The 18,105-nt window shown below is 49.9% G+C and overlaps 1 protein-coding gene across 1 annotated transcript; it reads left to right on the top strand.

Moving 5' to 3' along the window:
• Positions 1–1,100: 1,100 nt before the first annotated feature.
• On the top strand, positions 1,101–4,249 carry LOC142710637 (endonuclease domain-containing 1 protein-like). Its single transcript, XM_075848566.1, has 2 exons — positions 1,101–1,400; positions 3,414–4,249. The coding sequence occupies exons 1-2, from the start codon at positions 1,101–1,103 to the stop codon at positions 3,948–3,950; spliced, it is 837 nt and encodes a 278-aa protein (XP_075704681.1). The 3' UTR covers positions 3,951–4,249.
• Positions 4,250–18,105: the final 13,856 nt, after the last annotated feature.

Raw genomic sequence — 18,105 nt, 5'->3', positions numbered from 1 at the left:
CACGAGATTAATAAAAAAACAACTCTGGAATCCAAAAACCACAAGAAGAATCCAAAAATAACACTGGAATCCAAAAACATTACAAGAAGAATCCAAAAACAGCACAAGAAGAATCCAAGAATAACACCGGAATCCAAGAACGCCACAAGAAGAAGTAATACTTCACACAACTAATACAATGAGATATATCTAGAACGAGAGGAAAGGCTGATGTTCCGGATAAATGAATAACAACACAAATGTTAAAAAATGAAACCGAACAAATGAACTGGGTCAATGGGAAACAAAAATGGTAAACTACTCAGTCATCAGACACTAGATGGACCGTAAACTACAGGATAAGCTGGGGGACCAGTTTACCAGATGATCGGGATGGATTGAAGGCCTCTTGGCTCCAAGGGACTAAATACATGGTAAAAAAGTTGGTCATCTGACACATAAATGGTATCACTAGGTCAGCAAAGGATCAGTAGAGGCTGGACAGAGCTATGATTGGCTCATCAGAGACTAGACAGATGGTAAGCCACTTGGTCACCACCCTCTGTAAACCATGAGGACACCAGGGGCTAGAAGGGCAGTCAACCACTGGACCATCAATGTGGCAAGTCACCAAGGACTGGAAAGGTCGTGAGTCCATCATTCACCATCTACCAGATTCATGGTGAGCTACAGGACCACCAGGGACGTGTTCACCAGGAGATCCGCATGTTCAGCTGTGACTGGATGGTGTGCCATTGGGTCAGCAGAAACGTGACTAATAGTTACCCACTGGGTTACCAGGGACTGGAGGACAAGAGGACTAGGGTGTACATGATGGCTGAGCTGAGGCCGCTGCATGTAGAGCCGTGGGCTCCATCTTGTAGACAAGTCCCCCCCGATAGAGTCCAGTGTGTCATCATCTCTTCCATCACGCCCCTGGTAGTGCGCGTGTCACTCTCTGTACGGCCTTGCGCTATCAGCTTTGCCACGTGGACTTTGTTTTTCACTCTCGGATGGTGAGAATTGGTTGTGTTTGATCATCTGCTCTTCTGTCCCCATGACGTCATCTATCGGTTTGTATATGAAACAGCCTTGAGGTCTTCAGGTCTTAACGTTCCGGCATGGACTCTCTCAGACAGGTTCTCGTCCTCCTGGTTCTTTGCTCTGGGGGGTTTTGTGAGGTGCTACAAAGCTTCACCGATGTCCCAGATTGCCAGAAGTTCTTCTACGAGGGGCAGGAACCATTGGGCCTGGCCTCCAATGGTACGGCCAATATCTGTCAGCGCCTTCAAGGGGCTTACCACTATGCCACCCTCTACCACCGCCTGGCCCGTGTGCCCATCTACTCAGCCTACATCTTGGAGGTTTCCACAACACCTCGACCTGATCTCTCCTCCAGCAACTGGTACTTGGAGCCAATGGTAAGAGCGGGAGTCTTCTACAGATGTATCCGACCTGCCGATGTATCTCCATGCAGCCACCATCAAAATTATTGTCATTACCTTTGGACATATGAATAGGGGGCTGTTTTGTAAAGCTGGCCATATGCATTGGATGATGGGGGTTGTAATATGGCTGCTTTCTTCCCAAAAAAGCACCACACCACTCTTCAGGTTGGGTATGGTATTGCAGCTCAGTCCTTTATATGTCAATGCAATACCACAAAGAGAGAGAAGAAAGGAGGGACATCAAATAACGGACGTACATCTAAAAAAATTACTTTGTAGCCAAAGAAATGCCTAATAAAAGCTTAAGAACTACTTACAAGTATGTGAAAGTCCCTAATAAGACGTATGATCCCCAAAAATGCTCCTGCTCGCAGACTTTTTGGGAAATTTTTTGACCCTTATTTGTCCGGTCTATGTATGACATACACAAAACATAAAAGAACACCAAATAAGATGTAGACAAAAGGGAAAAAAAGTTGTTTTTGTTTTTTTGCTCAAGCTGCAATACCAGACACAACCAATGGACAGGGGTGGCGCTGTTTCTGAAAAAAAACCATCTATTTTTTAAGTCCTCTATGTGAGATCTAACCATTAACGTGCCAGACTCAACTGGAACTTAGAAGAAAATGTACTGCACAAAGTGACGAACGATCATTTATATTTCGGCGATCACGTCAATCACACATGATCAATCACCTGGTCAGCAGACATTGGTTGGCCGTCATCAACTGTGAGCGATCATTCGTGATTGGCCATTGAAGTGAATGGGGCTGTGCTGCATTTATTATGGAAGATTAACCCCTCGGGGCCACAGTAATTTTTTGTTTTTTATTTTGTTGGTATCCGTTTGGGGTACATGTGACTTTTTTATCAGTTTTTGTTACATTTTATTTGTCAAGTAAATTATGTTTATTTTTTGCATTCATTTAAAAGAAAAACTTTTTTTTTTTTTACTTTTTAAGATTTTTTTTGTATATTAAACCTTTTAGATGTTTTTTACTTTTTTTTTTACTTGTCGCCCTTGGGGACTTGAACCGGTGATCGCTGGTACAATAAACTGCAATGCTATTTAATGACTCCTATTAAGCCTGACGGGGGAACTGGGGGTGATTGGATGACGGAGGCCGGACCCCTAACGGCTTCCCCGCTATCGACCGCGGCTGGTTAAACTGCCGTGTTCAGAGTTATAGGAGTTGCTGTAAAGTGTCGGTTGTGACATACGCCGAGTATGGAGCGGGCTCTGCTCCTGGCAGTCGTGACGTACAGTTACGTCACGTTTCACCAAGGGGTCTAGTTCTGCCGCCAGTTCATTCTGAGGATGGTGAGGCGCTCAACAGTCAGACCCCCACCCATCAGGAAGTGATGACATAATTAAATTATATATGCTAGCGACATGGATAACCCGTAATACATAGAACTCAATGATAGCGCAGTATACAGCATGCTCCTGAGCTCCCCTAGTGGTGATAACAGGCAGGGAAAGATTGTATCGTGTAACTCTCCGTCTGGGGAGCTCTGCCCCTATAGAGATCTCTTATATGATTATTCAGAGCAGAATGTTGTCAATGGTTTGGGTACTTCTGCGTGGAGCCGATCCTCTTGGTGGCATCTCCAAATGAGTGTGGTTGCTGCTCCACCTGCAGACCTCGAGACCGAGACCTATAAGATAATCCAACAAAAATGTAGGATGAATGGGCGCCACCGGCGGGTGTCAAATGGGTCAGGAAATCGTACAATACGTTTCGAACTCATTCTGATAAAGACGTCAGATCCACTTTGAAACGAGTGCATGACTCTATTGAACCACACCGGCGGCGCACATTCCTGGAGCACAGCACAATCTGATCAAGTGATTGGGGTGATCGAGCTCCGGTCCAATGTGAATGGGTCCAACCCACTCTGCAGGTGGAGCTTCTACGTTACGTCCTCCTTTGCTGGGATTATTGTGTGATGGCCATTAATGTGCATTTATCGTCCTCTCTCCAGTTGGGTGGAGTCCCTCAGCAGGAGATGCTACAACCCTCAAGCAACGCAATGCAGCTGAACATGGAGGACGTACTGGAAAGCCAAGCTGTGAACGACGATTATAGGAACTCCGGTTATAGCCGTGGTCATGTGAACCCCAGTGGGCACCACAGCAGTACTTCCCAGGTCTCCACGTTCACCTACACCAACATGGCGCCACAGGATTCAACCTTCAACAGCGGGACCTGGAATCAGTACGAGATGTTTCTACGAGAAAAGATTCTGGCCTGTCAACGAAACCATGTCCTCAGTGGGGTCATCATCTCTGGATCCCATCCTGGAGAAGGCAAGTGGCTACGGAACCGCGTCAACGTTCCCACCTTCTACTGGAGCGCATTCTGTTGTGTGAGGTCAGACGGCACCAGGTGGGCGGAAGGAAGATTGGGTCGGAATTTAAGCCCGTTTGATGTGGTGACCAAGGGGATCCCAGAACTGGAAGCCATCCTAAGCAAAGAGTATGGAGGACAGGTGTCATTGTTTTCTGGGGGCTGCCAGTGAGATACAAACATCTCCACCCAAGAGTGAAGCGTCGCTCCTTATACCACTGCCCCAAATCATCAGAGCTCCAGGAAACTGAGATCTGGGCTGTTGTATGTTGATCTATTGAAGGACTTGTGCCTGGGCCGGGAGGTAAAAATAATAACGAACGTACAGTAATTGCTTTGCAGGACTATACTCATCCATGTCTTACTCCCGCTACATCATATAGCAGCCCAGATCTCAGCTTCCAGGACATTGTCAATATGACCAGGGCGAGAAGGGTATTGGAAATAAAGGCATTTACCCCTGAGGTTTCAGCTATGACTTGATCTGCTTTATGTTCCCTCTGATGTTGTCATCACATGAACCCTCCAATCATCACAGATCATTCCACTGCATTGTCTCACCTGTCCATCCTCCACATTATCACCTGTCAATCCTCCACATTATCACCTGTCCATCCTCCACATTGTCTCACCTGTCCATCCTCCACATTGTCTTGCCTGTCCATCCTCCACATTCTCACCTGTCCATACTCCACATTATCACCTGTCCATCTTCGACATTCTCACCTGTCCATCCACATTCTCACCTGTACATCCACCACATTCTCACCTGTCCATCCTCCACATTATCACCTGTCCATCCTCCACATTATCACCTGTTCATCCTCCACATTGTCTCACCTGTCCATCCTCCACATTCTCACCTGTTCATCCTCCACATTCTCACCTGTCCATCTTCCACATTCTCACCTTTACATCCACCACATTGTCTCACCTGTCCATCCTCACCTGTCCATCCTCCACATTCTCTCCTGTCCATCCTCCACATTCTCACCTGTCCATCCTCCACATTCTCACCTGCCCATCTTACACATTCTCACCTGTTTATCCTCCAGAGTACCTCACCTGTCCATCCTCCACATTGTCACCTGTCCATCCTCCACATTGTCACCTGTCCATCCTCCACATTGTCACCTGTCCATCCTCCACATTGTCACCTGTGCATCCTCCACATTGTCACCTGTCCATCCTCCACATTTTCACCTGTCCATCCTCCACATTGTCTCACCTGTCCATCCTCCACATTGTCTCACCTGTCCATCCTCACCTGTCCATCCTCCACATTCTCTCCTGTCCATCCTCCACATTCTCTCCTGTCCATCCTCCACATTCTCACCTGTCCATCCTCCACATTCTCACCTGTCCATACTCCTCATTCTCACCGGACCATCCTCCACATTCTCACCTGTCCATCCTCCACATTCTCACCTGTCCATCCTCCACATTCTCACCTGTCCATCTTACACATTCTCACCTGTTTATCCTTTAGAGTACCTCACCTGTCCATCCTCCACATTCTCACCTGTCCATCCTCCACATTCTCACCTGTCCATTCTCCACATTCTCACCTGTCCATCCTCCACATTCTCACCTGTCCATCCTCCTCATTCTCCCCTGTCCATCCTCCACATTGTCTCACCTGTCCATCCTCCACATTCTCACCTGTCCATCCTCCACATTCTCACCTGTCCATCCTCCTTATTCTCACCTGTCCATCCTCCACATTCTCCTCTTTCCATCCTCCACATTGTCTCACCTGTCCCTCCTCCACATTGTCTCACCTGTCCATCCTCCACATTCTCACCTGTCCATCCTCCACATTCTCATCTGTCCATCCTCCACATTCTCACCTGTCCATCCTCCACATTCTCGCCTGTCCAGCAACCACATTCTCACCTGTCCACCATATTCTCACCTGTCCATCCTCCACATTCTCACCTGTCCATCCTCCACATTCTCACCTGTCCATCCTCCACATTCTCACCTGTCCATCCTCCACATTCTCACCTGTCCATCCACCACATTCTCACCTGTCCATCCTCCACATTGCCTTACCTGTCCATCCTCCACATTGCCTCACCTATCCATCCTCCACATTGCCTCACCTGTCCATCCTCCACATTGCCTCACCTGTCCATCCTCCACATTGCCTCACCTGTCCATCCTCCACATTCTCACCTGTTCATCCTCCACATTGTCTCACCTGTCCATACTCCATGAAGTCTCACCTGTCCATCCTCCACATTCTCACCTGTCCATTCTCCACATTGTCTCACCTGTCCATCCTCCACATTGTCTCACCTGTCCATCCTCCACATTCTCCCCTGTCCATCCTCCGCATTGCCTCACCTGTCCATCCTCCACATTCTCACCTGTCCATCCTCCACATTCTCACCTGTCCATCCTCCACATTCTCACCTGTCCATCCTCCACATTCTCACCTGTCCATCCTCCACATTGTCTCACCTGTCCATCCTCCACATTGTCTCACCTGTCCATCATCCACATTGCCTCACCTGTCCATCCTCACCTGTCCATCCTCCACATTCTCACCTGTCCATCCTCCACATTGTCTCTCCTGTACATCCTCCACATTGGCTCACCTGTCCATCCTCCACATTCTCACCTGTCCATCCTCCACATTCTCACCTGTCCATCCTCCACATTCTCACCTGTCCATCCTCCACATTCTCACCTGTCCATTCTCCGCATTGCCTCACCTGTCCATCCTCCGCATTGCCTCACCTGTCCATCCTCTGCATTGCCTCACCTGTCCATCCTCTGCATTGCCTCACCTGTCCATCCTCCGCATTGCCTCACCTGTCCATCCTCCACAGTGTCTCATCTGTTCATCCTCCGCAGTGTTTCACCTGTTCATCCTCTGCAGTGTCTCACCTGTCCATCCTCCGCAGTGTCTCACCTGTCTATCCTCCGCAGTGTCTCACCTGTCCATCCTCCGCAGTGTCTCAATTGTCCATCCTCTGCAGTGTCTCATCTGTTTATCCTCCGCAGTGTCTCACCTGTCCATCCTCCGCAGTGTCTCACCTGTCCATCATCCGCAGTGTCTCACCTGTCCATCCTCCGCAGTGTCTCACCTGTCCATCCTGCATATTCTCTCCTGTCCATCCACCACATTCTCACCAATCCATCGTCCACATGCTCAGCTGTCCATTCTCCACATTGTCTCACCTGTCCATCCTCCACATTCTCACCAGTCCATCCTCCACATTCTCACCAGTCCATCCTCCACATTCTCACCTGTCCATCCTCCTCATTCTCCCCTGTCCATCCTCCACATTCTCACCTGTCCATCCTCCACATTCTCACCTGTCCATCCTCCACATTCTCCCCTGTCCATCCTCCACATTGTCTCACCTGTCCATCCTGCTCATTGTCTCAACTGTCCATCCTCCACATTCTCACAACTGTCCATCCTCCACATTCTCACCTGTCCATCCTCCACATTCTCACCTGTCCATCCTCCACATTCTCATCTGTCCATCCTCCACATTCTCACCTGTACATCCTCAACATTCTCACCTGTCCATCCACCACATTCTCACCTGTCCATCCACCATATTCTCACCTGTCCATCCACCATATTCTCACCTGTCCATCCTCCACATTGTCTCACCTGTCCATCCTCCACATTCTCACCTGTCCATCCTCCACATTCTCACCTGTCTATCCTCCACATTCTCACCTGTCCATCCTCCACATTCTCACCTGTCCATCCTCCACATTCTCACCTGTCCATCCTCCACATTCTCACCTGTCCATCCTCCACATTGTCTCACCTGTCCATTCTCCACATTCTCACCTGTCCATCCTCCACATTCTCACCTGTCAATCCTCCACATTCTCACCTGTCCATCCTCCACATTCTCACCTTTCCATCCTCCTCATTCTCCCCTGTCCATCCTCCACATTGTCTCACCTGTTCATCCTCCACAATCTCACCTGTCCATCCTCCACATTCTCACCTGTCCATCGTCTTCATTCTCACCGGCCCATCCTCCACATTCTCCCCTGTCCATCCTCCACATTGTCTCACCTGTCCATCCTCCACATTCTCAACTGTCCATCCTCCACATTCTCACCTGTCCATCCTCATTGTCTCACCTGTCCATCCTCCACATTCTCACCTGTCCATCCTCCACATTCTCATCTGTCCATCCTCCACATTCTCACCTGTCCATCCTCCACATTCTCACCTGTCCATCCTCCACATTGCCTCACCTGTCCATCCTCCACATTGCCTCACCTGTCCATCCTCCACATTGCCTCACCTGTCCATCCTCCACATTGCCTCACCTGTCCATCCTCCACATTGCCTCACCTGTCCATCCTCCACATTCTCACCTGTCCATGCTCCACATTCTCACCTGTCCATCCTCCTCATTCTCACCGGTCCATCCTCCACATTCTCACCTGTCCATCCTCCACATTCTCATCTGTCCATCCTCCACATTCTCACCTGTCCATCCTCCACATTCTCACCTGTCCATCCTCCACATTCTCACCTGTCCATCCTCCACATTGCCTCACCTGTCCATCCTCCACATTGCCTCACCTGTCCATCCTCCACATTGCCTCACCTGTCCATCCTCCACATTGCCTCACCTGTCCATCCTCCACATTGCCTCACCTGTCCATCCTCCACATTGCCTCACCTGTCCATTCTCCACATTGCCTCACCTGTCCATCCTCCACATTCTCACCTGTCCATCCTCCTCATTCTCACCGGTCCATCCTCCACATTCTCCCCTGTCCATCCTCCACATTGTCTCACCTGTCCATCCTCCTCATTGTCTCACCTGTCCATCCTCCTCATTGTCTCACCTGTCCATCCTCCACATTCTCACCTGTCCATCCTCCGCATTCTCACCTGTCCATCCTCCACATTCTCACCTGTTCATCCACCATATTCTCACCTGTCCATCCTCCTCATTCTCCCCTGTCCATCCTCCACATTGTCTCACCTGTCTATCCTCCACATTCTCACCTGTCCATCCACCACATTCTCACCTGTCCATCCTCCTCATTCTCCCCTGTCCATCCTCCACATTGTCTCACCTGTCCATCCTCCACAATCTCACCTGTCCATCCTCCACATTCTCACCTGTCCATCGTCCTCATTCTCACCGGTCCATCCTCCACATTCTCCCCTGTCCATCCTCCACATTGTCTCACCTGCTCATCCTCCACATTGCCTCACCTGTCCATCCTCCACATTGCCTCACCTGTCCATCCTCCACATTGCCTCACCTGTCCATCTTCCACATTCTCACCTGTCCATCCTCCACATTGTCATACCTGTCTATACTCCATAAAGTCTCACCTGTCCATCCTCCACATTCTCACCTGTCCATTCTCCACATTGTCTCACCTGTCCATCCTCCACATTGTCTCACCTGTCCATCCTCCACATTCTCACCTGTCCATCCTCCACATTCTCACCTGTCCATCCTCCACATTCTCACCTGTCCATCCTCCATATTGTCTCACCTGTCCATCCTCCACATTCTCACCTGTCCATCCTCCACATTCTCACCTGTCCATCCTCCTCATTCTCCCCTGTCCATCCTCCACATTGTCTCACCAATCCATCCTCCACATTCTCACCTGTCCATCCTCTACATTCTCACCTGTCCATACTCCACATTCTCACCGGTCCATCCTCCATATTCTCTCCTGTCCATCCACCACACTCTCACCAATCCATCCTCCACATTCTCACCTGTCCATCCTCCACATTGTCTCACCTGTCCATCCTCCACATTCTCACCTGTCCATCCTCCACATTCTCACCTGTCCATCCTCCACATTCTCACCTGTCCATCCTCCACATTCTCACCTGTCCATCCTCCACATTCTCACCTGTCCATCCTCCATATTGTCTCACCTGTCCATCCTCCACATTCTCACCTGTCCATCCTCCACATTCTCACCTGTCCATCCTCCTCATTCTCCCCTGTCCATCCTCCACATTGTCTCACCTATCCATCCTCCACATTCTCACCTGTCTATCCTCTACATTGTCTCACCTGTCCATCCTCCACATTCTCACCTGTCCATCCTAAACATTCTCACCTGTCCATCCTCCACATTGTCTCACCTGTCCCTCCTCCACATTGTCTCACCTGTCCATCCTCCACATTCTCACCTGTCCATCCTCCACATTCTCATCTGTCCATCCTCCACATTCTCACCTGTCCATCCTCCACATTCTCGCCTGTCCAGCAACCACATTCTCACCTGTCCACCATATTCTCACCTGTCCATCCTCCACATTCTCACCTGTCCATCCTCCACATTCTCACCTGTCCATCCTCCACATTCTCACCTGTCCATCCTCCACATTCTCACCTGTCCATCCACCACATTCTCACCTGTCCATCCTCCACATTGCCTTACCTGTCCATCCTCCACATTGCCTCACCTATCCATCCTCCACATTGCCTCACCTGTCCATCCTCCACATTGCCTCACCTGTCCATCCTCCACATTGCCTCACCTGTCCATCCTCCACATTCTCACCTGTTCATCCTCCACATTGTCTCACCTGTCCATACTCCATGAAGTCTCACCTGTCCATCCTCCACATTCTCACCTGTCCATTCTCCACATTGTCTCACCTGTCCATCCTCCACATTGTCTCACCTGTCCATCCTCCACATTCTCACCTGTCCATCCTCCACATTGCCTCACCTGTCCATCCTCCACATTCTCACCTGTCCATCCTCCACATTCTCACCTGTCCATCCTCCACATTCTCACCTGTCCATCCTCCACATTGTCTCACTCCACAGTGTCTCACCTGTCCATCCTCCACATTGTCTCACCTGTCCATCATCCACATTGCCTCACCTGTCCATCCTCACCTGTCCATCCTCCACATTCTCACCTGTCCATCCTCCACATTGTCTCTCCTGTACATCCTCCACATTGGCTCACCTGTCCATCCTCCACATTCTCACCTGTCCATCCTCCACATTCTCACCTGTCCATCCTCCACATTCTCACCTGTCCATCCTCCACATTCTCACCTGTCCATTCTCCGCATTGCCTCACCTGTCCATCCTCCGCATTGCCTCACCTGTCCATCCTCTGCATTGCCTCACCTGTCCATCCTCTGCATTGCCTCACCTGTCCATCCTCCGCATTGCCTCACCTGTCCATCCTCCACAGTGTCTCATCTGTTCATCCTCCGTAGTGTTTCACCTGTTCATCCTCTGCAGTGTCTCACCTGTCCATCCTCCGCAGTGTCTCACCTGTCTATCCTCCGCAGTGTCTCACCTGTCCATCCTCCGCAGTGTCTCACCTGTCCATCCTCTGCAGTGTCTCATCTGTTTATCCTCCACAGTGTCTCACCTGTCCATCCTGCATATTCTCTCCTGTCCATCCACCACATTCTCACCAATCCATCGTCCACATGCTCAGCTGTCCATTCTCCACATTGTCTCACCTGTCCATCCTCCACATTCTCACCAGTCCATCCTCCACATTCTCACCAGTCCATCCTCCACATTCTCACCTGTCCATCCTCCTCATTCTCCCCTGTCCATCCTCCACATTCTCACCTGTCCATCCTCCACATTCTCACCTGTCCATCCTCCACATTCTCCCCTGTCCATCCTCCACATTGTCTCACCTGTCCATCCTGCTCATTGTCTCAACTGTCCATCCTCCACATTCTCACAACTGTCCATCCTCCACATTCTCACCTGTCCATCCTCCACATTCTCACCTGTCCATCCTCCACATTCTCATCTGTCCATCCTCCACATTCTCACCTGTACATCCTCAACATTCTCACCTGTCCATCCACCACATTCTCACCTGTCCATCCACCACATTCTCACCTGTCCATCCACCATATTCTCACCTGTCCATCCACCATATTCTCACCTGTCCATCCTCCACATTGTCTCACCTGTCCATCCTCCACATTCTCACCTGTCCATCCTCCACATTCTCACCTGTCCATCCTCCACATTCTCACCTGTCTATCCTCCACATTGCCTCACCTGTCCATGCTCCACATTGCCTCACCTGTCCATCCTCCACATTGCCTCACCTGTCCATCTTCCACATTGCCTCACCTGTCCATCCTCCACATTGCCTCACCTGTCCATCCTCTACATTGTCTCACCTGTCCATCCTCCACATTCTCACCTGTCCATCCTCCACACTCTCACCGGTCCATCATCCATATTCTCTCCTGTCCATCCACCACATTCTCACCAATCCATCCTACACATTCTCACCTGTCCATTCTCCACATTGTCTCACCTGTCCATCCTCCACATTCTCACCTGTCCATCCTCCTCATTCTCCCCTGTCCATCCTCCACATTGTCTCACCTGTCCATCCTCCACATTCTCACCTGTCCATCCTCCACATTCTCACCTGTCCATCCTCCACATTCTCACCTGTCCATCCTCCACATTCTCACCTGTCCATCCTCCACATTGTCTCACCTGTCCATTCTCCACATTCTCACCTGTCCATCCTCCACATTCTCACCTGTCAATCCTCCACATTCTCACCTGTCCATCCTCCACATTCTCACCTTTCCATCCTCCTCATTCTCCCCTGTCCATCCTCCACATTGTCTCACCTGTTCATCCTCCACAATCTCACCTGTCCATCCTCCACATTCTCACCTGTCCATCGTCTTCATTCTCACCGGCCCATCCTCCACATTCTCCCCTGTCCATCCTCCACATTGTCTCACCTGTCCATCCTCCACATTCTCAACTGTCCATCCTCCACATTCTCACCTGTCCATCCTCCTCATTGTCTCACCTGTCCATCCTCCACATTCTCACCTGTCCATCCTCCACATTCTCATCTGTCCATCCTCCACATTCTCACCTGTCCATCCTCCACATTCTCACCTGTCCATCCTCCACATTGCCTCACCTGTCCATCCTCCACATTGCCTCACCTGTCCATCCTCCACATTGCCTCACCTGTCCATCCTCCACATTGCCTCACCTGTCCATCCTCCACATTGCCTCACCTGTCCATCCTCCACATTGCCTCACCTGTCCATCCTCCACATTCTCACCTGTCCATCCTCCACATTCTCACCTGTCCATCCTCCTCATTCTCACCGGTCCATCCTCCACATTCTCACCTGTCCATCCTCCACATTCTCATCTGTCCATCCTCCACATTCTCACCTGTCCATCCTCCACATTCTCACCTGTCCATCCTCCACATTCTCACCTGTCCATCCTCCACATTGCCTCACCTGTCCATCCTCCACATTGCCTCACCTGTCCATCCTCCACATTGCCTCACCTGTCCATCCTCCACATTGCCTCACCTGTCCATCCTCCACATTGCCTCACCTGTCCATCCTCCACATTGCCTCACCTGTCCATCCTCCACATTGCCTCACCTGTCCATCCTCCACATTCTCACCTGTCCATCCTCCACATTCTCACCTGTCCATCCTCCTCATTCTCACCGGTCCATCCTCCACATTCTCCCCTGTCCATCCTCCACATTGTCTCACCTGTCCATCCTCCTCATTGTCTCACCTGTCCATCCTCCTCATTGTCTCACCTGTCCATCCTCCACATTCTCACCTGTCCATCCTCCACATTCTCACCTGTCCATCCTCCACATTCTCACCTGTTCATCCACCATATTCTCACCTGTCCATCCTCCTCATTCTCCCCTGTCCATCCTCCACATTGTCTCACCTGTCTATCCTCCACATTCTCACCTGTCCATCCACCACATTCTCACCTGTCCATCCACCACATTCTCACCTGTCCATCCTCCTCATTCTCCCCTGTCCATCCTCCACATTGTCTCACCTGTCCATCCTCCACAATCTCACCTGTCCATCCTCCACATTCTCACCTGTCCATCGTCCTCATTCTCACCGGTCCATCCTCCACATTCTCCCCTGTCCATCCTCCACATTGTCTCACCTGTCCATCCTCCACATTGCCTCACCTGTCCATCCTCCACATTGCCTCACCTGTCCATCCTCCACATTGCCTCACCTGTCCATCTTCCACATTCTCACCTGTCCATCCTCCACATTGTCATACCTGTCTATACTCCATAAAGTCTCACCTGTCCATCCTCCACATTCTCACCTGTCCATTCTCCACATTGTCTCACCTGTCCATCCTCCACATTGTCTCACCTGTCCATCCTCCACATTCTCACCTGTCCATCCTCCACATTCTCACCTGTCCATCCTCCACATTCTCACCTGTCCATCCTCCATATTGTCTCACCTGTCCATCCTCCACATTCTCACCTGTCCATCCTCCACATTCTCACCTGTCCATCCTCCTCATTCTCCCCTGTCCATCCTCCACATTGTCTCACCAATCCATCCTCCACATTCTCACCTGTCCATCCTCTACATTCTCACCTGTCCATACTCCACATTCTCACCGGTCCATCCTCCATATTCTCTCCTGTCCATCCACCACACTCTCACCAATCCATCCTCCACATTCTCACCTGTCCATCCTCCACATTGTCTCACCTGTCCATCCTCCACATTCTCACCTGTCCATCCTCCACATTCTCACCTGTCCATCCTCCACATTCTCACCTGTCCATCCTCCACATTCTCACCTGTCCATCCTCCACATTCTCACCTGTCCATCCTCCATATTGTCTCACCTGTCCATCCTCCACATTCTCACCTGTCCATCCTCCACATTCTCACCTGTCCATCCTCCTCATTCTCCCCTGTCCATCCTCCACATTGTCTCACCTATCCATCCTCCACATTCTCACCTGTCTTTCCTCTACATTGTCTCACCTGTCCATCCTCCACATTCTCACCTGTCCATCCTAAACATTTTCACCTGTCCATCCTCCACATTCTCACCAGTCCATCCTCCTCATTCTCCCCTGTCCATCCTCCACATTGTCTCACCTATCCATCCTCCACATTCTCACCTGTCCATCCTCTAAATTGTCTCACCTGTCCATCCTCCACATTCTCACCTGTCCATCCTCCACATTCCCACCGGTCCATCCTCCATATTCTCTCCTGTCCATCCACCACATTCTCACCAATCCATCCTCCACATTCTCACCTGTCCATCCTCCACATTGTCTCACCTGTCCATCCTCCACATTCTCACCTGTCCATCCTCCACATTCTCACCTGTCCATCCTCCACATTCTCACCTGTCCATCCTTCACATTCTCCCCTGTCCATCCTCCACATTGTCTCACCTGTCCATCCTCCACATTGCCTCACCTGTCCATCCTCCACATTGCCTCACCTGTCCATCCTCCACATTGCCTCACCTGTCCATCCTCCACATTGCCTCACCTGTCCATCTTCCACATTCTCACCTGTCCATCCTCCACATTGTCATACCTGTCTATACTCCATAAAGTCTCACCTGTCCATCCTCCACATTCTCACCTGTCCATCCTCCACATTGTCTAACTCCACAGTGTCTCACCTGTCCATCCTCCACATTGTTTCACCTGTCCATCATCCACATTGCCTCACCTGTCCATCCTCACCTGTCCATCCTCCACATTCTCACCTGTCCATCCTCTGCATTGCCTCACCTGTCCATCCTCCGCATTGCCTCACCTGTCCATCCTCCGCATTGCCTCACCTGTCCATCCTCCGCATTGCCTCACCTGTCCATCCTCCGCGGTGTGTCTCACCTGTCCATCCTCCGCGGTGTCTCACCTGTCCATCCTCCGCGGTGTCTCACCTGTTCATCCTTCGCGGTGTCTCACCTGTTCATCCTCCACGGGGTCTCACCTGTCCATCCTCCGCAGTGTCTCACCTGTCCATCCTCCGCAGTGTCTCACCTGTCCATCCTCCGCAGTGTCTCACCTGTTTATCCTCCACAGTGTCTCACCTGTTTATCCTCCACAGTGTCTCACCTGTTTATCTTCCACAGTGTCTCACCTGTTTATCCTCCACAGTGTCTCACCTGTTTATCCTCCGCAGTGTCTCACCTGTTTATCCTCCGCAGTGTCTCACCTGTCCATCCTCCGCAGTGTCTCACCTGTTTATCCTCCGCAGTGTCTCACCTGTTTATCCTCCACAGTGTCTCACCTGTTTATCCTCCACAGTGTCTCACCTGTCTATCCTACACATCTCTCACAATATTAATTACAATATGAGACAGAATAGAATCACAGGAGAAATTAATAAAACTAGAAAAGGACCCTTCTCTATTAGGCAGAATGAAAAACTGCAATATAGAGCGCCCCCTGTTCTGAATGGTGTTACCCTGTATTACATGCATTACAATGGGCACTGTTAAATACTACATTAGGTGTCATATGTGTCCCACTTCCTTTGCTGATGTCAACTGATCACTGGTGGGTGGATACATGTCAATCACTGAGTGACTCCGCCTCCCAGACTCTTTAAGTCTTTACTGAGCTGAGATTTATATCAATAAATTATATGATCTTGCTGCATAGGTGACTGCATCAATTATGCTGTGTTTCACGGGGTGGACACCAATGGGAATTTATTAGTTACAACATAACCTTCAATATAAGATTTGTTTTGCTCTTCGGCCTTTTTGTAATAATGATACAATTGTATCCACACGGATAAGTCACTGGTGTTTGCGCACTTTACATTGACACACGTAAAAGAAAATAATAGGGGGCGCGGAGCTTGACCGCGCACAGTGAAGGTGGCTGGATTCGGTGCTCCCTGCACGATCCGATTATACCCTAGCTCACAGCGGGACAGTCACCTTAAAAATGGTGAAGACCTCGAAGGATGAGCCCAAGGACCCAGGCTGACATGGACAAATTCCTCAAAAGGAACTTGGATTCCTCCCTGGCACGCTCTGCCTTGATGGCGCCGGACCAGACAAGCGGCCATGCTACTGAAGACGACTCGGATACTGGAAGTACAGAGGACCGTTGAGAGGCAGGGGATGAGTCATCTCACATTCCGATATCTCGGGGCTTTATTAGAAGAATTCTTTTTAAAGCCCTTACTCCTACTGCCAAAGATTTGGCTGATATAAAGCTGCAAGAGATTCGGACAAAGTTCCATTTGATGGTGACACCGTCCTTATGTTTCAGGATTTAGCGTCGTCAACACTTGCAAAAGGCAGGGTTTTGAAACCGCTTCTGGATTCATTGCGAGCTAATAATATACCTTTCCGATGGCTCGGTCCCTTTGGCTTGGCGATTTCCAAAGATGGCAAACCACTTACCAGTAGAAAGCCAGAAGACCTGCAAGCTGCCTGGGATCCATTGGGGTTGCCGGTGATAAATATCCCTTCATGGCTGCCGATGGCGCAATTACCAGCTGCTCCTTGGTCTGTCGCTTCTCATCGTCGCTCTCCGAAAACCAAAAAACAAAGTTCTAAATGCAGAGACGATGGTCCTATAATGTCAAGGGTCTGAATGTGCCACAAAAACGCAGCCACATATTTCGATTCCTTAAGTCCCAATCTGTGAATATAGCTCTCGTTCTGGAGACTTTCCTGCCTTTTTCGCAATGGTTCCATAGTCCATATCGCTCTGCAGCCAGAGGGGTGAGTATTGCGATTAGTAAACCTTCTCCCTTTTCGCTCCTTTCTGAGCTGACGGTCCCAGACGGGAGATTCCTCTTCATTAAAGGCACTATTGGAACAGTTACGTATACCATAGCCAATTTATACTCGCCCAACGTGAACCCAAGTTCCGTGGCTCATTCAGACTCTTATTACTTTGCACAATTATCGTGAGGGTATTCTGTTGGTAGGGGGAGATCTGAATTTACCACTTCATCCTATATTGGACACAACAGGATCCCAACACATTTCGTACAAATCATTAGCTCACATCACTATCCTACCTAAGGAGGGTAAGGATGCATCCTTGTGTGGTAGTTACCGGCCAATTTCTCTATTAAATACGGACTTGAAGTGGTGGGCGACGGTGTAGGCTGTCAGATTGGGACCCCTGCTGCCTAAGTTGATGGGTGAGGAACAGACCTGTTCTATCATGGGTAGACAAGGTAAAGATAACACTTGCCGGGTTATCCATATAATGGAATATGCTACATCACACAAAATCCCCTCATTCGCGGTATAAAAATTGGTTGCCATGTCCACACCACGGCCGCTTTCGCGGATGATTTATTATTACTTATTACCAACCCGTTGACCGCTGTCCGTTCCTCGGTTGAGCTGTTTCGCTCCTTACTTTCGAATTTCAAGATTAACTTTGGGAAGTGGGAGATGATGGGTTTGTCTAACCCACACTCCATGGCCACTCCTTTCCATTGGATAGACGATGGTTTGACTTACCTTGGCATTCGTCTCACTACCGATCCTTACACTTATTAT

Source organism: Rhinoderma darwinii, chromosome 1 (assembly GCF_050947455.1).
Source record: "Rhinoderma darwinii isolate aRhiDar2 chromosome 1, aRhiDar2.hap1, whole genome shotgun sequence".
Lineage (NCBI taxonomy): Eukaryota > Metazoa > Chordata > Amphibia > Anura > Rhinodermatidae > Rhinoderma > Rhinoderma darwinii.
Note: the sequence above shows the minus strand (reverse complement) of the source record. Positions and strands in the feature narration are given on the sequence as shown.